Here is a 24640-nt window from a genome sequence, read left to right as displayed (position 1 = left end):
ACCGGTCCCGGGCCTCCCCTAGGCCGACTCAGCCTCAAATGAGTACCTGGTGCGGTGTGTAAACATCGCCACTAGGGAGACAAAGGCGGTCGGGCGTGGTGCTGGCCACCCACCCCCTCGTGTACCGTTCCGGCCTTCATAGGTGCTCGCTAACAGCACTTGCCCCTACAGTCTGTTAAGGCTATACAGGGGATCTTTGTCTTTGTTGTGTGTGTGAGTGTCTTTGTGCAGCGCAGTGGTTAGGGCCGCTGTGGTCGTGTAGCCCGGTCATTCCAGTTCGATTCCGGCTCATGGCCAACACCGGTGACGATTATCTGAACCGGTCCAAGGCCTCCTCCTCTAGGTCGACTCAGCCTCAAATGAGTCTATCTGATGTGGTGTGTAAACATCGCCACTCGGGAGACAAAGGCGTTGGGGCGGGGTGCTGTCCACCCACGCCCTCGTGTGACATGCCGGCCTTCATAGGTGTTCGCGAACAGCACTTGCCCCTACAGCCTGCTGAAGGCTATACGGGGGATCTGTTTCTTTTGTGTTTGGCACAGCGGTTAGCGCGCTGCGCTACGAACCCAGCGAGCCGAGTTCGATTCCCGCTCACGGCTAACACCAGTTGACGATTAACCGAACCGGTTCTGAGCCTTGCCCTAGGTCGACTCAGCCTCAAATGAGTACCTGGTGCAGAGTGTGTAAACATCGCCTCTCAGGAGACAAAGGCGGCCGGCCGTAATATTGCCGTGCCTGAGAACACTTTTGCCTTTGAAGGCCTGCGACTCACATCAATGGTGAGCGTGCTTATGGAAAAATACGATATCCGAGGGAGACATGGCTTACTTATTTTGTTGTATCACTACTGAATAGGCTATCGCAGCACGTGAAGTAGGACCATTGCCCGAAACGTCGCCTACGACATACAGTATACACACACATATATATGTCACATATCGTGGAGCAATGGCCGTGGGGCCACCACGTTTGTTGTCCTTCCCCCACACCTCCAATTAGCGCGGTTGCCTACGTACGGTGCGAAAGAAGTTCGCTATCCACACGCGCACACGCACTCGTTTAATTGCAACGCCCACATACGCCACAGAAACATTGTCATTAACAAAACGCCAAAAGTAGTTTTTCTTGTTCTTCTAAACACATGTTCTTTTCTTCAATCGATTAATCGGGTTCGACATCACGAACTACGAATAACTCGATTAAAAGCTTTCGTGACTGCAGGGATTCATCTTCTTGGTTCTTTCGGTAAAGTCACGTAGAAGGGAAATAATAAAATAATACAAATTAAACATTATAAAATAATTCCAACGACGTTTCGGCCACAACGCAAGCAGCCGTCCTCAGGTGAAGAACAGGTCTGTCGGAAAGACAGCGTGTTAATGAACACCGCCAGGCTTGGCAGCGTATATTTAAGCTGGGTTGGAGGGGGAAGAGCGCCTTGACAAAGGAATTTACATATCAAGAGGAATTTAGCATATTTATGGGAAATGCAGATATTGGATTAGTCACTACTTGTGGAATGCGAATAACTCGTCGCTCGCAACGCGCTCACCGGCCTTGACGGAGCAGTGCACGTGCGACTTGGACTCGTAGTAGACCCAGTCGAAGCCCGCCTCGGCGGCGAGTCGCGCCAGCATGCCGTACTTGGCACGGTCGCGATCCGACGTGGTGATGTCGAGGGCTCGCCCCTCGTAGTGGAGCGACTCGTCCGAGTGGTGGCCGTCCTCGTCCCAGCCCTCGGTCACGCGCAGCTTCACGCCGGGCCACGCGTTCATCACGGAGATGGCGAGCGAGTTGAGGCGGTCCTTGCAGCGCTGCGCACGAGCGAGCGAGCGGAGAGAGAGAGGAAGAGAGAGTTGAGACGGGGGAGAGACGGGGTAGACTTTTGACTTTTTAAACGACTTTTATTGCAGCCAGCAGCAACAGCACTGGAGGCGATTCCGATATGAAAGACACAAAGTCACCAGCAAACAAATGAAAATAAACGCTACAAATGCACGCGCTGTGGCGCTACAAGCACCGCGCACAACACGAAAGAAAAGTCACGTGGTAGTGGTGGTGGTGGTTGTGGTGGTGGTGGTTGTGGTGGTGGTGGTCATCGCGCACGCTACGGTGACGAGCGAGCGCTTCAGAAGGTGAACACTACGAGGGTGCCGTCCACGCTGGTACAGAGAGGGGCTTGTCCGGCTCCCAAGCGTATGGACCGGAGTTCAGAGAGAGAGGTGGAGGAAGGAGGGTGTGTGGCAGAGGTCGCAAACGGATTTTGATTCCTTACCCGTACCCGTACCCGGCCGCACCAGGGTCGCAAATGGGTACCCGTACCCGGCCGGCCGGGTACGGGTACCCGTACGCTACCCGTACCCTACCCGAAATGAGTGACAAACGGTTGCTCACCAGTGACTCACGGCCTACCCGTACCTGTACCCGGCCGCACCAGGGTCGCAAACGGGTACCCGTACCCGTACCTGGCCGGGTACGGGTAGCCGGGTATCGGGTAGGGTACGGGTATCGGGTACCCGTTTGCGACCTCTGGTGTGTGGGTGGCGTAGATGGAGAGAGTAGAGAGAGAAAGAGGCAGAGTGAGAGAGAAACAAGGAGTTGGGGAGAGAAATACGAAGGGGGGTGGGAGGTAGACGTAGAGAGAAAGACAGATGGAGCGAGAGAGGAAGGAAAGGGTACAGTGGAGGGGAGACACGGAGAGACACGGGGAGACAGGAAATTGCGAGAGAGAAGAGAGATGACAGTAGGGGAAATAATGGGATATGGAGGGGGCGAAATTACGAGACAAAGCGGCAGAGATGGAGCGGGCGGGAGATGGAGAGATACGGGGGAAGATGAGGGGTTATGCACGGGGAGAACAAGGGGAGAGAAGATGAGAGAAAGGGGCAGAGATAGATACGATGAGAGGGAGAAATGGAGAGAGAATGAGAATAGGGAGAGAGGGGGGAGCGATACACGGAGAGACGGCGAGAGGGTAACTACAGGGAGGAGGGGGAGGAGGGGGGAAGAGTGAGAAATATGGAGACCAACACGGAGAGACGGAAAGAGACACGGGGCTGCGTGCAGAACGAGAGAGAGAGCGAGAGAGTGAGCGAGAGAGTGAGCGGGGGTTACATAAAGCAAAGATTTTTTTAAAAATACGAAATGATGAACGAAGCAAAGTGCCGACTACACCAAGCATCTTCTTGTTTCTACTGATCGTAAAAAAAGAGAGAGTGAGCGAGAGAGTGAGCGGGGGTTACATAAAGCAAAGATAAAAAAAAATACGAAATGATGAACGAAGCAAAGTGCCGACTACACCGAGCATCTTCTTGTTTCCACTGATCGTAAAAAAGGGAGACACGGGAACACACAGGCGGGAGAGACGGAGAAATACAAGGGTGGGGGGGAGCGAGAGCGACATGGAGTAGGAAGAGAGGGGGTAGAGAGAGGGGGCAGAGAGGGGGGGTAGAGAGAGAGGGGGGCAGAGAGGGGGGCAGAGAGGGGGGTAGAGAGAGAGAGAAGGGGTAAGGAGAGCAGAGCGAGAAATCTTTCGTGAAATCTTTCATTTACATAAAGCAAAGCATTAAAAAAAAACGAAATGATGAACGAAGAAAAGTGCCGACAACACAGAGCATCTTCTTGTTTCCTCTGACCGTGAAAAAAAAGAGAGACAAAGCATAGGGGAGGATAGACACGGCGAGACACGGGGAGATCAGAGGAGAGACGGGGAGAGAGAGAGGAGACAGAGACGCGGGGAGAGAAACAGAGACACGGAGACCATGAAAGACACACGGAGACACGGTGAGACACGGTGAGACAGGGGTAGACGGAAAGACAGAGACGGAGATTAGGAAGTTGAGACACACAACAGACATGCTGAGTTCACGTGTGCGCGTGTGTGTGTGTTAATTCATCAGCAGCCATATTTATGCACTGCTGGATTTATGATTAATGTATTAACGTCACCACCACCACAGCTGATGATGTTACGTAATACACGATCCAAATATACGCGACTTCTAATCCCCCCCGCCTCGCCCCCCCCCCATCCGTCCCGGCATTGTATTTCAATCGTTGCTATCGGCATCGCGTGACGAGAGATGAGGATGATCATTTCCATTCGAGACGCATTTTCAAGCGAGCAGTGCATCACCCTGCGCGAGAGAGCGCACCCCCAGATAGATTCACGGAAAATGGAGCCGACTGGCATGGCCATTATGAATATTAATCTACTGACATGGTCATTACCAACCTACTGAGCCACTCTGCTCGTGATTTTTTTTTTATGAATCAGGAAGCTACCGAGGCTGTGGGTTGGGAAGGCCAGACTGGATACATGCGAAAACAGCGTGCGTGGCGACGCGGTCGAAATCGTCATGAAACCGGTGGAGACGATGCCAGCTTGACATTCAGCACACAGCGGTTGCTCAGCTCTCCAAGGAGGGATGAGCGAGACGGGGGGGGGGGGGGGGGGACGACTCAGAGTCGCGAGGAGCCTCCACAGTCGAGACGAGAGAGAGCCACGCGTGGAGCGGGCACCGACCACTCTGCCCAAGCTCGTTATAGCCATCACTAAATATTATATCATCACTAAATATCATAGGAGTAACATCACTAAATATCATATCATCATTAGGAGTAATATCACTAATTATCATATTATCATTAGGAGTATCATCACTAATGATCATATCATCATTAGAAGTATCATCACTGATGATCATATCATCATTAGAAGTATCATCACTGATGATCATATTATCATTAGGAGTATCGTCTCTAATGAGCATTTCATCACTTTTTGGTTCTTTCGGTAAAGTCACGTAGGTATAAAATAAAATAAATGATTAAATGTTAATTATTTAAATATTTATTTCGGTAAAGTCACGTAGGTATAAAATAAAAATATTTATTTATTTACTTTATTTTCTACCTACGTGACTTTACCGAAAGAACCAAAGAGTATGGATCCCTTTAGTCACGAAAACTTCAAATCTAGATTGATCATATCATCATTAATAGTATCATCACGAATGATCATATCATATTCATTTAGGAGTATCATTACCAGCGCCACCATCAGCAGCACTATCATCATCAGCACCATCATCATCTCCACCACCACTATCATCATCACCGGTGGAAGCGTGCGGACATCAATCATCACGAGCATCACCACCAACAACACTAAACCATCGTCTTATTTATATTTATAGAGCGCCTTTGATAAAGGCGCTTCAAATAATAATAATTAATTAAACAGGCATAATCAAGAGGGATTTAGATGGCAGCAGCAGCATCGTGACCACAATTATCACCACCAAAGACAAAGATCCCCCGTATAGCCTACAGCAGACTGTTGGGGCAAGTGCTGCTAGCGAGCACCTATGAAGGCCGGCACGGCACACGAGGCCCACTGCGTGTGATCAACACCAAGTGCGGCCGCCTTTGTCTTCCCAGTGGCAATGATTTTTTACACACTGCACCAGGTACTCATTTGAGGCCCAGGACCGGTCCAAATAATCGTCACCACCGGTGTTGGCCGTGAGCGGGAATCGAACGCGGCTCGCCAGGTTCGTTGCGCAGCGCCCTAACCGCTGCACTACCACTCCCCACACTATTAACACATTCCTGCGGAGGGAGCTGGTAGGAACGTTGGGTTGATCGGTCAATGGCCAGGGTCAACGGCGGCGTGGTGTATTCCGCAAATATGGCCGACTGTGAGGGCGGGCACAAGCCGGCGTGAGTAGGTTAAACGTTGAGTTTTATAAGGGCACCACGGGGTGACCAGCCCCTCCCCACCCAGCCCCACCCCACCCAGCCCCACCCAGCCCACCATCCCCACCCAGTCACTCCCCACCCTCCCCACCCAGCCCCTCCCCACCCTCCCCTCCCCACCCAGCCCGTCCCTGCACGACGGACACAATAATCCCCTGTGGGCTGGTGTAACCAGGAGGTTCCTACCAGTATCACTCCATTGTCACCACCACCACGACTACCACCACTCAAAGCTACTTATAGATCGAAGGGGTGAGTGGGTGCATGGGTGGTGGTGGTGGCGGGGGTTAGACGGGGGAGGGGGGGGTGCGATAGAACGAAGCCAAGGCCAGCGAGTGGCACTTTCCCCGAATATAAATATTTCCTAAGTAAATAATTAGAGAGACGACGACGACAAGGAGGAGTAGGCAGAGGGAGGAGGAGGAGGAGTGTATATTTGCTCCGCAGCTGTCATCTCCTCCTCTGCGCCCGGCGTCTTCGTGACTCGTCCACCTTCCCCCCCGCCCCCCCGTCATCGCCCCCCCTCCCTCCCCCCTCACTCTTCTCGCGTTTGCTAACTTTAGGTAGCGGATTTTCTCACTCCTCGGGGTCCGAATAAAACTCAAAGATCCACCAGGCACGGGGTGGTGTAGGGTGTGGGGGGTGGGTAGAGCTGAAATCGCGCGATGACAAATCAGACGGTGATCATCTTCACGTTTGCAGACCTGGGCCCGTGGTAGAAATTCCACATTACTATGGCTGGGGGCGAGAACCCACCCGCCCCCCGTCTCTCAATCGCTCTCTCCATCTTTCTCTACCTCTCAATCTCTTTCGATCGCTCTCTTCACCGTGGCGTGCGCGATGACAACCACCACCACCACGTGACAATTCTTTCGTGTTGTGCGCGCTGCATTTTGCGCCACAGCGCGTCGATTTAAAGCGTTTGTTATATTTGTTTGCTGGTGACTTTGTGTATTTCATATCGAAATCGCCTCCAGTGCTGTTGCTTCTGGCGACAATGAAAGTTGTTTGAAAGTCAAAGTCTCTTCCCCCGCCCCCACCTCCACCCCCATAGGACAACTTCCACCTTTTTTTTTTCCTGCCACGCCAGGAGATGGAATCGAAGCGGCGATCCCGCGTGGATTTTTCTCCGGGTCCTCCGATTTTCCCCTCCAAATTCACAATCGACGTGTGTTACAATCAGCACGTGTTTAGAGTCGTGGGCTGCTGTAAATGTCCACGTGACAAGCCACTTGACTGAACTATCAATTGCGGCCACATTAACAAAAAGGAGAGCTACATAACTCAGTGGGCCTTAGGGGCCATCCATTGAGTCGGCACGCAAAAATCTGTCAAAACTTGACCCCTCCCCCCCTCTCTGTACGCACGCGGACTTTTTACACCCCCCCCCAACCTGCGTACGTACGCCTGACGCACCCCCCCCCCCCCCCCGAATCCTATAGAACGTCCGAAATTTAATCCACGCATAAACTATCAAGAATTAATAATATGAACGTGTTTAAGCAAATAGTCCACCGCCGGACTATCTAACTCATTTGAAAGCCAATGTAGACAAATTATTGTCGAGGCTTCACACACCCCCCCCCCGTTTCATATGCGTACATTGTCAGTAGACCCCCCATACGCAAGTGTACACATTTGGGTTAACTCCACCTCTCCCCTCCCCCCTCCATGCGTACGTACTCAATGGAATAGCCCCTTACCTGGTAAAATAAACAATAGCTTAGTTCAGTTTTAAATCCACTGCTGGATGAAGGCCTCCCCAAACCGTCACCTTTGACACTGAAACAGCAATTGAGCGGCTGTCTGCGTGGGTCACGGGTTCCCCCCCGCGGTGAGGCAGTCAAATGTCCCCTCCCCTTCAGGCAGCTACCTTCCCCGCACTGCATCGACCAGCCTGGCGAAGTACGGTCTCAATGGGGCTCTCTTTGCGTGCGAGCTGGAATCACGGCCCCCGTCTCTTCTCGTCTTCACGGCTTTGGACCCCAGCAGCCGCGGCGTTGGCTCTAAGAATAATTGTCATACTAATAGAGGGTTTCCCCTTTTTTCTGGCAACAAAACAGACACCTTTTGCAAGGAATCATGCTTACATTAACCACAACACTTGCAGTCAAATGCAAATAAAAAAACAATACTCTGATAATTTATGCACTGTCCTTGAAACTGATTGGTCCACACCAGAGACACAGCTTTTCTTAGAGCCTCGTCTCACATGGTGTTCGACCAGATGACGACAACAATCGTCGTGCCGTCGTGCACCGCAGAGCCGCCGTCGCACGGTATTAGCTCGCTCTCGATAAGAGAAGGCGAGAAGGAGAGAACGAGAGAGAGAAGAGGGGGGGGGAGAGGAACTTACTCAGAGGCGACAGGAGGAAGAGGAACCTCGGACAAAGCGGGCAAGGCAGCAGCAGCAGCCACACGGTGAGCTGGCGTCAAATCCACTACCCCCCCCCCCCCACCACCAAGGTCTGCGGTCCTCTACCTATTAAGGTGTCATTGGCTTTCGATTTAAAGCTTTCGTGACTGCAGGGATTAATCTTCTTGGTTCTTTCGGTAAAGTCACGTAGAATGGAAATAATAAAAGAAAGAAATAAAAACATAATAAAACGTCGTGAGAATAATTTTATTATGTTTTCTTTTTATTATTTTATTATTTCCATTCTACGTGACTTTACCGAAAGAACCAAGAAGGTGTCATTGGCTTTGATCTACCAAGACAACTACGGCGCTCCCACCAACCGCTTTAGAACAGCAACTGATCGCTGCTGTGCCCACAACAATAAAAGTCGACCCCACAGAGTGCGACTGAGGCCCAGCGATGGAGGAGGCCGTGTGCTCGGTGGCAGATGACGGGGAGCTCTGCATGCTGATATGAGCTACCCGTCGGAGGTCCGTCGGACTGCGAGAAGGGCTGCGTGCAGAACGAGAGAGAGCGAGAGAGAGAGCGAGAGAGTGACCGAGAGGTGGGGGTTTTACATAAAGCTAAGTTGAAAAAAAAATACGAAATGATGAACGAAGCAAAGTGCCGAATACACCGAGCATCTTCTTGTTTCCACTGATCGTAAAACAAGAGAGGAAGAGAGGGGAGGGAGGAAGGAGTGTTTACACGTGTGGGAGAGAAACCGGAGCGCCCGCGTAAACCCCACTTCTCGTACAGGTGGAACAGACGGAGGTACAACGCGGTTTGTGCTTTTGCTGTGCCGCCTGCTTAAGGCGCGGCTCCGGCTGGAGCACGCCATGTACCACACACATGTCGATGATGTGCACGTCTTCTTTGAACGCTGGGGAGCCGGAAAAACCCCTCTCTGTACCAGCGTGGACGCCACCCTCGTGTTCACCTTCTGAAGCGCTCGCTCGTCACCGTGGCGTGCGCGATGACCACCACAACCACCACCACGTGACTTTTATTTCGTGCTGTGCGCGGTGCTTCTAGCACCACAGCGCGTGGATCTGTAGCGTTTAAATTTCATTTGCTTGCTGGTGACTTTGTGTATTTCATATCGAAATCACCTCCAGTGTTGTTGCTGCTGGCGGCAATAAAAGTTGTTTAAAAGTCAAAAGTCTCCTGGCGAGCCAAGGGCACGATGCTCCCTCCCCGACGCTCACGGGAAGTGGGGGATTTCACATCATTTGTGTGCGGTGATCCACCAACCCCTCGCTGCTGCTGCTACTACTACTGCTGCTACTGTTGCTGCTGCTACTGTTGCTGCTACTACTGCTGATACTGCTACTGCTGCTGCTGCTACTACTGCTGCTGCTGCTGCTACTACTACTGCTGCTACTGTTGCTGCTGCTACTGTTGCTGCTACTACTGCTGATACTGCTACTGCTGCTGCTACTACTGCTGCTACTGTTGCTGCTGCTACTGTTGCTGCTACTACTGCTGATACTGCTACTGCTGCTGCTGCTACTACTGCTGCTGCTGCTACTACTGCTACTGCTGCTGCTACTACTACTGCTGCTGCTACTGCTGCTGCTACTACTGCTACTGCTGCTGCTGTTACTACTGCTACTGCTGCTGCTGCTACTGCTGCTACTGCTGCTGCTGCCTCCCCACAGCGCTGGACGACAAAGCAGCTGCCACCCGTCCCGTATTTGACCGTCGCTACCCACAGCACGTGGACGCTGTCCCCAAGCGAATCATTTCCCAGTCGAGCATGGATACATGACTAAGCAACGATGTGACGCTCTCTGTATGTTGAACTTCGATCGCACCGTACGCAGCCGACAGAAGGCTAACAAACTGAAACGCACGCAGCAACAACAACAACAAAAAGCGATTATAACGAAACGAGCTTGCGAGTCTAGACGATTCGAAAGCGCGCAAAGCTCCCGGCGGCCTCCTCGCAGACCGGAAGGGAGAAGCCGTTCCCAGAGGGGAGCCCGAAAGGAAAGCGGCTTTGGGGCCGTCCATAAATGACGTCACGCGATTTTGGACGATTTTTGACCCCCCCCCCCCTTCGTCCACACGGCGTCACAAAAAGTCAGGCCCCCCCCCCTCCTCCTCAAATGTGACGTCACAAAGCAATTCCCCCTTCCCCCCCCAAAAAAAAACATGCTTCAAATCGCTTTAAACTATTGTCATTGAAGTGCGTATTTAATGCGGCGCTACACTCTGATGTTGTAAGAGAAAACATTAAAAAGTATATTTAATTAAGTAGAACGTGTTGTCTATATTTATTGAAAGTTGCGCATTTTGATGTGACGTCACATTTCTCAAACACCCACCCCCCCGCCTCGTCACACATCGTCACAAATGTCTGACCATCCCCCCCCCCAGGTGCGTGACGTCATTTATGGACGGCCCCTATGTTCGAGGATGACCGTAGGAAGTTCGCGCGACGAGGGTTTCACGCTCCATCATCGGCGAGGGTTTCCACCGCACGCGCGGACGACGATGACGACGCTGACGACGACGATGACGACGACGATGACGACGCTCCTTCCCATCGCGGCCGCAGAGTTGACGGTCCCGCGAGTGAGAGGCGCGATTCTACGTCTCGGCAAACGGCTCTGACGTGGGGCTCTCTAGAGGGATCGAGGTTGAACACCTTCACACGCGAGCGGCGAGTCGCTAGCGGATGCGCAGGCGGTTGAACTGCACGCGGCGTGGGTGGGGGGGGGCGTGATAGAAAAGGGTGGGGGGCGCCGGACTAAGGAAGATGAGCGAAGTGACCCCATCCCCCTTCCCTCCCAATTTTAGTTATTTATTCGTTCAAGTTCAATGTTGTAACGTGAACAACACTGAACTTGAACAGGAACGAGAGACTCAATTAGAGAGAGAGGGTGGGGGTGGGGGAGTCTTCAGATTCCGACAGACGCCACAATGCCGATGTACGGCGCAGTGGGAGGGGGGTGGGGTTGGTCGGTGGGGAGAGGAGGGAGGGGAGGGAGGGAGGTGGGATTGGTCGGTGGGGAGGGGAGGTGAGGGAGGGGAGGGAGGGAAGGAATTCCAGGTGAGCGGAGCTGCGACGAGGATGATGAGGATGATGAAGATGATGACGATGATGAGGATGATGATGAAGATGGATAGGACGAGGATGATGAGCATGACGATGGATGATGACGATGATGTGGATAGGATGAGGAGGATGAGGAGGATGACGATGGATGATGGGGTTGCCAGGTGGAACGTGCGATTGGACGACCGAATGTGAGTGTCATTTTGCTTTCGACAGGACCCCATGCGAACCACGACTCTGCGCCCCGTGCAGCAGTCCGAGTTGCCCCGCTGTCGTAAATGCGGCACTCGGGCGCACTGCAACCTGAAGGTTATTCAGTCGCGTGCCCCCGACGATAAGCCAAGACGACGAAGAAGTAGACGAAGATTAAATGAATGAAGACGTGAACCAACTTCTAAATGGAAGGCAAAAGAGACACTGCATCCTTAATGCATCATTGGAATCTCCAATTATACCAGAGCATGCATCTCAGAACAAACAAGCTGTCGCTAAACAGGGACTCCGATGATCCCCCCACCCCTCCCTTCTGCCCTCCCTCCCTCCCACCTCCCTCCCTCCCTCCCACCTCCCTCCCACCTCCCACCCTCCACCCCTCCCTCCCACCTCCCCTCCCTCCAACCCCCCACCCACCTCCCTCCCACCTCCCACCCACCTCCCTCCCACCTCCCTCCGACCCCTCCCACCTCCCTCCCACCCCTCCCACCTCCCTCCCACGCCTCCCACGCAGACGATCGCCTCGATCTTTCGCCCATTGAAAGAGGGGGAGAGAGGAGGAGACAGAAAAGATTTGAAGAAGCGTGGTGCCCAGTTTAACACCCAGTCGGCTTTCGCGACAAACGTTATCATCCATAAGGAGGTTGTTGTTTTTGTTTGTGGAGCTAGATCGCGTCAATATAAATGTGTCGTTAAACCCGCCACTACCAGACACAGCCAATTAGTAATGGTTTATCACGTAAACAAAAAAAACATGACAATTAGTTACTGGTATAGCACACCGGTTGTGTGTTGGAGAGTAAACCCACTGCAACATTTACAGTTCGAGTACCGAGACATTTGGCCGGCAATTGCAACAAGCAGCAGCATCATCAGGCGACAGCCAGAGAGTTGTCGATAAATGTGACGTCACCATTGGAACCTCATTTGCCAGTAAAAATATGATCATTGGTTTTTTTACCCTTCTATCTGGCAACAAAACTGACACCTTTTTTACAAGGAGTCATGTTTACATAGACCACAATACCTGCAGTTATAATGCAAACAAAAAACATAACTTTGATAATGTGCACTGTCCTTATACGTCGTCACGTTATTATCACCACCGCTGCCTTATTTGTTAAACCTCAACCCCACACTTACGTCGCTGACAGCAGCAGCAGCACCATCATCATCCATGCTTTCTCGTTATCCGTCGCCGCCTTCACCTGCACCACCACCCACCACTACTGCCCTGTAACTCGCTTGGGATTTACGTCGTTTCGATATGCGTCTTTCAGCAACGCGTCCCTGACATAAACCGGGGTATTACTGAATATAGCAATAAAGATCCCCCGTGTAGCCTTAACAGACTGTTGGGGCAAGTGCTGTTAGCGAGCACCTACGAAGGCCGGAACGGCACACGAGGGGGTGGGTGGGTGGCCAGCACCACGCCCGACCGCCTTTGTCTCCCGAGCGACGATATTTAGACACCGCACCGGGTACTCATTTGAGGCTGAGTCGACCTAGGGGGAGGCCCGGGACCTGTTCAGATGATCGTCACCGGCGTTGGCCGTGAGCGAGAATCGAACTCGGGTCGCCGGGTTCATAGCGCTAACCACTACACTACTGCTCCACATTGGTATATAGCAACACACACATATATATACACACACATTGTTCACAACTGACACCTTTTTTACAAAAAGTCATGTTTGCATAGACCACAATACCTGCAGTCATAATGCAAACAAACAAAAACATAACTCTGATAATGTATGCACTGTCCTTGAAGTTGATTGGTCCACACCCGAGACAGCTTTCCTTAGAGCCTAGTCTCACATGGTGTTGGACCAGATGACGCCAAAAGGCACACAATTCAAAGACAATGCACCATCAGAGTATGAGAGCTCGGGGTAAGAATTTACACCATTGGAACCTCATTTGCCAGTAAAAAATATGATAATTGGTTTTTTACCCTTCTATCTGGCAACAAAACTGACACTTTTTTTACAAGGAGTCATATTTGCATAGACCACAATACCTGCAGTCATAATGCAAACAAAAAACATAACTCTAATAATGTATGCACTGTCCTTGAAGTTGGTTGGTCCACACCCGAGACAGCTTTCCTTAGAGCCTAGTCTCACATGGGTTGGACCAGATGACTATTTGCATTATGACTGCAGGTATTGTGGTCTATGCAAACATGACTCCTTGTAAAAAAGGTGTCAGTTTTGTTGCCAGATAGAAGGGTAAAAAAACAATTATCAAGATTGGAGCCGTTGACGCGAGACGCGCCAGAGAGATTGTGTTCATCAAATGCGGGCAACCCCCTCGAGTTACTTGGGTCTCCGTGCCTTCGCTTGGCTTGCTGGTGCCGAGAGCCACCCCACCCCACGACCCCACGACCCCCCCCCTCCCCCCGGGATCTTCACGCTGATCACGAACGGTTGCTCCACAACTTCCAGCCAATGCTCTTAGTTCAGTGTTAGTCACTCATTTTCATGGGGGGAGAGATCGAGGCTAGGGAAGCTACTTGCGCCGGTAATACATCATCGATAATAGAGGGGGGATTTTTGAGGGGGAGACGGGGTTAGATGTATGTGTAATTAAATGTGTCGTTAATCCCGCCACCAGCCGACACAGCCAACCAGTAAAGGTTGTCACGTAAACAGAGCGTGGCCAATTCGTCACTAGTACAGCACTAGTATGTAGTTTATAGTGTAGTGTATAGTAGTGTATAGTGTAGTGTATAGTAGTGTATAGTGTAGTGTATAGTAGTGTATAGTGTAGTGTATAGTGTAGTATACTAGTACAGCACTAACCGGTGTGTTGGAGAGCCAAGCCACAACATTTACAATCTGAGAATACATCATCGGTGTGTGCAGGGGCCGCCACACCGTTTGAAACCGTCGGGAGTTTGACAGCAGCACGATGATGATGATGGGGGGGGGGGGGGGGTCACATTCTGTGTATTGTCAGGGGCCGTATTAGGGGGCCGCACTGAAGGTCACCAGAGTGGGGGGGGGGGGCGGTGACCCGCGCTCCTTGCGACCACCAAAAGCGCCGCTTGCCCGGCTCAAGTCACCGAGGCTTCGTCGTTTGTCGCCTAACGCGACGACACTTTTCAGGAGCGCGTCTCCGGGAGTGCTGGCCACGTCACAATGTCCAGCACCCCCTCCCCCCTCAAACAAAACCAGCCGCGTGCCCCCCCCCCTCACCACCACCAACCCATCGCCACCTCCCCTCCAGTGCCTCGCACGTGTCAGCGGATTCTGCCGCAGCACGGCGCAAAGCGTCCACGCGAGCGGCTTCTAAGTCGTAAAATTATCTCCGTGGCCACAAGAGGAGGGGAGGGAGGGGAGGGGGGTGCGAGGGAGGGAGGGAGATAGGGAGGGAGGGAGGGGAGGGAGGGAAGGGGAGGGGAGGGAGGGGAGGTGCCTTCGCCGCTATGGTGCTGGTAGCGCAGCAGCAGGGGATCTGGTGATGGGTTTTTGAGGGTGATTTGTGTTTCTTGTTGGTGTCTGTGAACACAGTAACACACAATGGGACTAATGTTACACGGAAAACCCGCGTTATATCTTTGATTAAAAAAATACAAAAAAAAACAAAAAAAGGAGGGGAGGGGAGGGAGGGGAGGGGAGGGAGGGGAGGGAGGGGTGGAGGGGAGGGAGGGGTGGAGGGGAGGGGAGGGAGGGGTGGAGGGGAGGGGAGGGAGGGGTGGAGGGGAGGGTGGGGTGGAGGGGAGGGAGGGGAGGGAGGGGTGGAGGGGAGGGAGGGGGGGAGGGAGGGGGGAGGGAGGGCGGGCCGTGAATGTCGCGGCTGCCGCGCCGCTATGCCTCGCCACGCGCTCGTGTCGACTGCTAAAATAATCTTTCCAATACAAACGCTAATATTAACCCGGTCGCCCGACGCCTGGATCGGCAGCTATGAAGGAGCGGGCTCGGAGCCACGGTTAATTTGGTTGAACAAAGCGCTAAATTCATTTATACGTATTTATATATACACACACGTGTGTGTGTGCGCGTGCGTGCACGCATATTTGGAATAACATGGAATGGAACGTGTCCGAGAGAGAGTGCGAGATTGGCGACATCCACGGATGGAGATGGAGCGATTTTTGTTGTTGTTGTCATCGGTTCCGGAGTTACCAAATCACTGCGATTTCCTGCCCAAATAAGCACCAAGGTTGATTGACAAGCTCGTCAGCCGTTCACGCAGCCCTCGGTGAACGGTGTTGGTAATTCCGCATCCCTTTCCACTGCCGGGTGACGAGTACATTATTCACAGGACAGGCAAATTGTTGACGGACGCAGAAAAGTGGTACTAGTTTTAAGCATTTTAGCGCCGCCCCTCTCCCCCCCCCCCCCCCCCCACCTGGGAGAGATGATGAGGCGAGTCGCTCGCTCTACCGCTAAGCCACCACACCTGGGCCACCACACCTGGGTCACCACACCTGGGCCAACACACCTGGGCCACCGCGCCTGGGCCACCGCACCTGGGCCACCACACCTGGGCCACCACACCTGGGCCACCACACCTGGGCCAACACACCTGGGCAACCACACCTGGGCCACCACACCTGGGCCAGCACACCTGGGCCAGCACACCTGGGCCAGCACACCTGGGCCACCACACCTGGGCAACCACACCTGGGCCACCACACATGGGCTACCACACCTGGGCTATCACACCTGGGCCACCACACCTGGGCCACCACACCTGGGCTACCACACCTGGGCTGAATGAGACGCTGAATGAGACGCTGTCTTTCTGACAGACCTGTTCTTCACCTGAGGACAGCTGCTTGCGTTGTGGCCGAAACGTCGTGAGAATTATTTTATTATGTTTTATTTTTATTATTTTATTATTTCCATTCTACGTGACTTTACCGAAAGAACCAAGAAGATAGTAAAATACCATCGTGGTGAAGTATGGTCAAACAACCCCCATGATCAACAACCCAGCATTGGATGTTTGTTTACATTTTCCGTACCGCGAGTACACAAACGGGGTCTGCGACGCGAACATTTTAGCCAAGATTCGTTTCGCTCGGGCGCAAACGTGACGACTGTGTCATTGTAAACAATGATCGTGAATGTGACAATGATTGTGAATGTCATCATGATCGTTAATGTGATCATGATCGTCAATGTGATCATGATCATGATTGTGCTCATGATTGTGAATGTGATCATGATTGTGAATGTGATCATGATCGTGAATGTGCTCATGATCGTGACAATGATTGTGATTGTGATAATGATTGCACAGATCATAACGATGACGGTGGTGGTTCTGATGATTGTGATGTTGGTGGTGACATGAAAGGTCGTGATGGTCGTGATCAGTGACATTATACTTGTGAGTTGTGTAAATGCATTCAGTGCGAAATCGTATCCATAGCCGTCAACCCACGCGGTTTACTCCGTATTCTTGTGCAGGTAAGTCGAGTTTTCAGGTTCACCAGGCGTTACAGCCGTTTCAATACGGGCAAAAAGAAAATTGACTCTGCGTTTGTGTTTCTCCCTTGTGATGGGACTTTGTAGGATGAACGTTGAGGTTTATAAGGGGCACGAGGTGACCAACAAGGTCTGAATTGGCCTGTAACAAGCTAGGCACTGATAAGGGGTTGACAGAGAATTGCGTATATTACATGCGCATTATACAATACTGCACATAATACTGCAGCAAAACTCCACTTTCGTGATTTCCATTCCCTAATCGTCGTCGTCAACATCGTCATGCGTGGCTAAGGGATTCAGGCGCGAGTCCCGTTCACGACAACGACAACTCGGACGAGTACGACCGCGAATGCTACAGTCACCGTAGAAGCCACGGTGACGAGGAGATGTTAACTACCTCGCCTGGTATACAGGAGGTCGTCGGTTCGATCCCGACCCTGACGCCTGCTGCTGGAAATTTGGAGTTTGCGTGTCTCTCTCTCTCTCTCTCATCATCATCATCATCATCACGGTGGCTAGGAGATGTTAACTACCTCGCCTGGTATACAGGGGGTCGTGGGTTCGATCCCGACCCTGACGCCTGCTGCTGTATATTTGGAGTTTGCGTGTCTCTCTCTCTCATCATCATCACGGTGGCTAGGAGATGTTAACTACCTCGCCTGGTATGCAGGAGGTCGTGGGTTCGACCCCGAACCTGACGCCTGCTGTATATTTGGAGTTTGCGTCTTTCTCTCTCATCATCACAGTGGCTAGGAGATGTTAACTACCTCGCCTGGTATGGAGGAGGTCGTGGGTTCGATCCCGATCCTGACGCCTGCTGCTGTATATTTGGAGTTTGCGTGTCTCTCTCTCTCATCATCATCACGGTGGCTAGGAGATGTTACCTACCTCGCCTGGTTTACAGGAGGTCGTGGGTTCGACCCCGACCCTGACGCCTGCTGTATATTTGGAGTTTGCGTCTCTCTCTCTCTCATCATCACAGTGGCTCGGAGATGTTACTACCTCGCCTGGTATACAAGAGGTCGTGGGTTCGATCCCGACCCTGACGCCTGCTGTATATTTGAAGTTTGCGTGTCTCTCTCTCTCTCTGCGTAGTAACGTGGATTGTTCTCTCCACATTAAGAAGCAACGTCACGCGTTTAGAGTAATTGTCGACTGCTATAAATGTCCACGTGATAAGCAACTTCGCTGAGCTCTCATTTGTGGCAGGTCGAGTCTGACAAGAGAGCCAATCAGCTCAGTGCAGGGCCTTACCTGTAACAATACAAAAATAAAGAGTTTATTTTAGAGGCTCCGACTCCACGTGACGACTCGTCACGATCATCGAACGTCCGTGCAGAGTTACGTAATTTGCCAGCGCGCATTGCCGCGAGCGGTGGCGCAGTGGTTAGCGCACTGGTGCTACAAACCACCCCGGCGACCCCGAGTTCGATTCTCGCTTACAGCCCCAACAACATCGATGCCGAATAATTATCGAATCGCCCCCCCCCCCCCCACGATGTCTACTCTCGCGGTGCGGTGTGTAAACATCACCGCTGGGTTGGGCCTTAACAGGCGCTCGCTAACAAGCGCAGCCTGTTAAGGCGATCTGGGGACTCCGTCAAACGTGTCTGCAGAGACGTTTAACGCACCGGTGTGCTGTACTAGTAACGAATTGCTCACGTTCTGTTTACGCGACAAACCTTTAACTAATTGGCTGTGTCGGGTGGTGGCAGATTTAACGACACGTTATTATATTCACGCGGTCTAACGCAAAAAAACAACCTCTATTATGGATGATATCGGTCGCGAAAGCCTACCACGTGCTGAACTGGTACACCAGCACGAGACAGTGGGAAGACAAAGGCGGCCGGGCACAATACGCACAGTGCACGACCTCATCGTGCCTCGATCGGCTCTCGCTAACAGCAAACAGTCTGTATGTCTAGGGGGCGCGGGATCTGTGTGTGTTGTTGTTGCTGACTATGTGAATAAGCGCTATGATGAGTGTGTTTGTGCGTAATGTGCAAGTCCCCCCCCCCGTCTGTCGAGACCTCTACAGCGCGTCATCGTGAAGTGCACTTGCGTGTTCGCGATGACACAACAAAGACAAATATCCACCCCCCTCCCCCCTCTGTGTATCCTTCAACAGACTGTTGGGGCAAGTGCTGTGAGCGAGCACCTACCAAGGCCGAAAAGGCACACGAGCGTGGTTGGGTGGCCAACAACACCACGTCCGGCCGCCTTTGTATCCCCAGTGGCGATGTTTACTGCACACCGCACCAGGTACTCATTTGAGGCCCAGGACCGGTTCAGACAATCGTCACCGGGTGTTGGCCGTGAGCGGGAATCGAACTCAGGTCGCCGGGTTCGTAGCGCAGCGTAGCGCAGCGTAGCGCTAACCACTCCACTGCCACTCATCGCATGTACGCATGTGCACATGCGTGTACAGTACATGTTGATGTCTGCTACATACGTGTTTTCTTCATACCGCACGCGAGTGTGTGTGTATGACTCGGCACGTGGGTTCACCTACTCGCCCACCCGACCCGGCGACTCGTAATTACGCGTTCAGAGTGATGCGCACGCCGCGTTCGTCGCGTTCATTAGGGTCGCCACCTTTCCCAGAGAGCAACACCCGGGGGACGGTTCTCAGACAGCCTGGGTCGATTCGAACTCTGCAGCTTGCCCGACGAGATCGTCAGCGCAATATCACCAAAGATAAACAAAGACAAAGATCCCCCAGAAAGCCTGAACAGACCGTTGGGGCAAGTGCTGTTCGCGAGCACCTATGAAGGCCGGAACGGTACACGAGGGGATGGGTTGCCAGCATCACGCCCGATCGCCTTTGTCTCCCTAGTGGCGATGTTTACTACATACGGCACTAGGTACTCATTTGAGGCTGAGTCTACCTAGGGGAGGCCCACGGTAGTTTCAAACAATCGTCACTGATGTTGGCCGTAAGCGGGAATCGCGCAGCGCGCTAACCGCTACACCGCCACCACCACCGCCACCAAATCTCGACAGAAATCAAGTCGTGTCACCCGAATAGACGCCGATCCACGGACACGTGGGAAGAACCCGAGTGGGTGAGTGAGTGGGTGAGTGGGTGAGTGAGTGAGTGGGTGAGTGAGTGGGTAAGTGAGTGGGTGAGTGAGTGGGTGAGTGAGTGAGTGGGTGAGTGAGAGGGTGAGTGAGTGGGTGGGTGAGTGGGTGGGTGAGTGAGTGGGTGAGTAAGTGGGTGAGTGAGTGAGTGAGTGGGTGAATGAGTGGGTGAATGAGTGGGTGAGTGAGTGGGTGAGCGATTGAGTGACTTGGGATATGAATGAGTGACAGAATGAATGAATGAGTGGGTGAGTGAATTCAAATGAATGGCTGAATAAGTGTGCGAATGAATAGGTTGGGTGAGGAGCGGTAGTTGCAGCGGTTAGTGAAGATTATCCTAACCAGCACTGGATCTCCCCTAGGTGGACTCTGCCTCAAATGAGTATCTGATGCAACGTGTAAAAAGGACGTGTACACATTGACACTGGGGAGACAAAGGCGGCCGGCGTGGTGTTGGCCACCTACCCTTGTTGTGTGCTGTGTCGACCTTCGTAGGTGCTCGCTAACAGCACTTGCCCCAACAGTCTATTAAGGCTACACAGGGGATCTTTGTCTTAGTGAACAGGTAGGGTGGGGTGACAGTTGCCACCTGAGCCTTCCCAAGTGGTAATTGAGCAAAACATTTGAGGCTGAGTGGACCTAGGTGGAGGGCCCAGGAGCGCGTCAGACAATCGTCACTCGCTTGAGCGGGCTCGCCAGGTGATGTCGTGTCGTGGCGCGCTAACCATTGCACCACCGCTCCCCCGTTGTCAGACACGGCACGCGCTGTATTTTATCGTCCCGGCTCGAACCGGGACAGGTGGCAAGAGCCGCGAGCGCGCGTCCACGAACCCAATCACCCAGTGGGCCGTCAACTCTCAAACTTGGGAAATTGAAGCCGTTGTTCGATAACAACAACAACATCATCATCGGCCATGCGAGGAAGGCAGAGACCCATAGATTCGCAGAGCACCGCGTACCCCAAATAGAGAACAATAGACTCACACAGACACCAATAGACTCACACAGACACCAATAGACTCACACAGAGAACAACAGACTCACACAGACACCAATAGACTCACACAGACACCAATAGACTCACACAGACACCAATAGACTCACACAGAGAACAACAGACACCAATAGACTCACACAGACACCAATGGACTTACATAGAGGACCCATATGCAGCACTCACACTGGGACCCAAATATTCACCACCGAGTCCCATATACTCATATATACACCCACAGACTCACATAGAGACCCATATATAGTACTGACTGGGACCCATAGACTCATCATCGAGACCCATAGACTCATCATCGAGACCCATAGACTCACATCGAGACCCATACACTCGCATATACACCCACTAGCTTTACTACCCGGCTTCGCCCGGGACTTGAATTCACCACGCCCGGCCGCCTTTGTCCCCCCAGTGGCGATGTTCACACAGCACCCGAGTTCCTCGTTTGAGGCTGAGTCTACCTAGGGGAGGCCCAGGACCGGTTAAAATAATCGTCACCGGTGTGGCCGTGAGCGGGAATCGAACTCGGGTCACCGGGTTCGTTGCGCAGCGCGCTAACCACTCCACTACAATGCCTTACGCTTCCACATGTGCGGGTCACATGACAGATTTGACGTCACCGCTAACTTGCCGTGCAGAAAATATATGCATTATTGAGCTCCCCCCCCCCAAAAAGTGTATTTTCATAATTTGTGCGTGGTGTACAGTCTAGAAAGTACCCACACGGCAAATTTCAAGTTTGTTGCATGTCGGGAAGTACGCTAAACATTTTGAACAGACACACATAATCACAACTTTGCCTTTCATATATATGGAGATAAACTCACATCGAGACCCAGAGACTCGCATATACACCCATAAACTCGCCTCGAGACCCATAAACTCACGGGTTGTTGACTTGGCAGATATGACTGGCAAAGGATTAACCACCAACACCACCACCAACACCACCAACACCACCAACACCACCACTACCAACACCACCACCACCTGCATGCTTCCTCACCCTGCGGGCGTTTCATCCACCCGGCGCTCCGCTCGCTGCTGTGAGCGTCGCTCCTCCGCCCTCTCTTGTAACCTCGCCCTCATCATCATCATCCTCCACATGCCCCTGCTCATCCCCATCATCATCCTCATCATCCTCATCCCCATTCTTCTCATCCCAATATTCATCGGCTTCCTCCACTTCCTCCTCTTACTCTGCATCCACATCATCCTCCTCTTCATAATCATCATCATCATCATCCTTGTCATCATCTTCCTCCACATCCTACTCTACATCATCATCATCCTCGTCGTCATCATCATCCTCGTCGTCATCATCATCCTCGTCGTCATCATCATCCTTGTCATCATCATCATCCTTGTCATCATCATCATCCTCGTCATCATCATCTTTCTCGTCGTCATCATCTTTCTCGTCATCATCATCCTCGTCGTCATCATCTTTCTCGTCGTCATCATCATCCTCCTCTTCATAATCATCATCATCCTTGTCATCATCTTTCTCCACATCCTACTCTACATCATCATCATCCTCGTCATCATCCTCGTCATCTTCCTCGTCATCTTCCTCGTCATCTTCCTCGTCGTCATCATCTTTCTCGTCGTCATCATCATCCTCGTCGTCATCATCTTTCTCGTCGTTATCTTCCTCCACATCCTCATCCCCATCATAATCATCATCCATCCTCATCCTCACCTAATCTCCCTCCACCCGCCCCCAATCAAGGCACCCTCCTCACCTGCGTCATGAGGCGGTCGGCCCCGGTGCCCTCCTCGTCCTTGAACACGATGTCGGGGTTGTAGTTGGGCGTCAGCTCCCGGAACCTCTCGGAGCCGCGCGCGATCTTCCCCTCGTAGCGGCCGCTCGCGCCCAGCGTCTTCTCGGCCACGTTGGGCACGAACTGCTTGTAGGCGAGCGGCGTCAGCTTGCGCGCCGGGCGCCACCGGCCCCCGTTCAAGCGACCAGGTCCGCAGGACTCTGCCGGCTGAGGCGCCAGCAGCAGCAGGAGCAGCAGCAGCAGCAGGAGGATGGTGACAGACAGCGGCGGCATCGGTGATGATGATGAGGAGGAGCAGAGTGGCGCGCCCCGCCGATGGGCGAGGAGATGGTCCAAGTGGCGAAAATCTCGCCCCATGCTGCTGCTGCCGCCGCCGCAAGATGTCAGCTGGGTGCCCGGCTGTGTGCTGCTGCTGCTGCTGGATGGTGGTGCCGCTACAGCTGCTGACGATGGTGGTGGCGGTGGTGGCGATGGCGCTGCTACAGCTGATGATGATGGTACAGATGGCGATCGTGTTGCGGATGGTGTTGGTGTAGGTGGTGACAATGGCGATTGTGTTGCTGCTAACGATGATGCTTGTGGTGATGCTTGTGGTAATTTTGTGTTGGTCATGGTGATACTGATGGTGATTGTGTATTGCTGATGGTGATGATGATGGTAATTGTGTATCGCTGATGATGATGGTGATTGTTTATTGCTGATGGTGATGATGGTAATTGTGTATTGCTGATGATGGTGATTGTGTATTGCTGATGGTGATGATGGTGATTGTGTATTGCTGATGGTGATGATGGTAATTGTGTATTGCTGATGGTGATGATGGTAATTGTGTGTTGCTGATGATGGTAATTGTGTATTGCTGATGGTGATGATGGTAATTGTGTATTGCTGATGGTGATGGTGATTGTGTATTGCTGATGGTGATGATGATGGTGATTGTGTATTGTTGATGGTGATGATGGTAATTGTGTATTGCTGATGATGATGGTGATTGTGTGTTGCTGATGGTGGTGATTATGGTAATTGTATATTGCTGATGGTGATGATTATGGTGATTGTATATTGCTGATGCTGATGATGGTGGTTATTGTGTATTGCTGATGATGATGGTAATTGTGTATTGCTGATGATGATGGTAATTGTGTATTGCTGATAGTGGTGGTGCTGCTGCTGGTGATGCTGCTGAACCTGTTGCTGCTGCTGCTGCTGCTATTACCACCGCTGCCGCTGTTAATGGTGGTGGTGCTCCCGCTGCTGATAATGATATCGCTGTTGGTGGTGGCTGAGTTGTCGGTGAATGTTGCAGGCTGCGTGCGCGCGTGCATGCGCGCGTGTACCTCCGTCTCTGTCCGTGTGTGTGCGTGTGGCCAGTACCAAGACACAAGCCAGCAAGCAGCCCTCCTCACACACAAACCCAGGGGCCAAAGCAACCGGGCACGCCTATTGTTAAAGCGCTCTTGCAGAAGCGCACACCACTCGCCCCGAGCTTGCCAAGCCGCCTTGTCTACTGCTGCTGCTGCTGCTACCGCTGCTGCTACTGCTGCTGGGGCTCTCAACCGCAGTCCCTCGGCCTCGTGGTTGCAAATGAAAAGTTGGAGCCCGGCGCTGTGCGAAGAGTGCCGCGCCTGGGAAACCTCCACCACTACCTCCTCCTCCACCTACCACCTCCTCCTCGTCTCTCGTTCTCTCTCTCGAGCGAGCGCGTTCTGGAGGACGTTGGAGAGAGAGGGGGGGGGGCTGCTGGAGCTGGAAGCGGCGCTTTTGAAGCTGGCGGGGCGGGGTGTGTGGAGGGGTTTGGTGGAGGCGGCGGCGGCGTGGGAGGGAGGGGAGGGGGGGGGAGGCCGTGAGCGACACTCCGCGCTGGTGGCTGTGACCCCA

At 52.6% G+C, this 24640-nt stretch overlaps 1 protein-coding gene across 1 annotated transcript in view; it reads right to left on the bottom strand.

The window, feature by feature from the left end:
- LOC133357278 (sonic hedgehog protein-like) overlaps window positions 1–24390 on the bottom strand; it is a 28653-nt gene extending 4263 nt beyond the window's left edge. Inside the window, exons 1-2 of the mRNA XM_061575151.1 lie at window positions 22724–24390; window positions 1553–1814 (exon numbers count right to left, since the gene is read on the bottom strand). Coding sequence (XP_061431135.1) covers window positions 1553–1814; window positions 22724–23374 — 913 coding nt within the window. The 5' untranslated portion in view covers window positions 23375–24390. The remainder of the gene's footprint in view (window positions 1–1552; window positions 1815–22723) is intronic.
- Between the last annotated feature and the right edge of the window lie 250 nt (window positions 24391–24640).

This window comes from Lethenteron reissneri, chromosome 7, assembly GCF_015708825.2.
Source record: "Lethenteron reissneri isolate LAM-NWPU_2019-01 chromosome 7, ASM1570882v1, whole genome shotgun sequence".
NCBI classification, from domain to species: domain Eukaryota; kingdom Metazoa; phylum Chordata; class Hyperoartia; order Petromyzontiformes; family Petromyzontidae; genus Lethenteron; species Lethenteron reissneri.
Note: the sequence above shows the minus strand (reverse complement) of the source record. Positions and strands in the feature narration are given on the sequence as shown.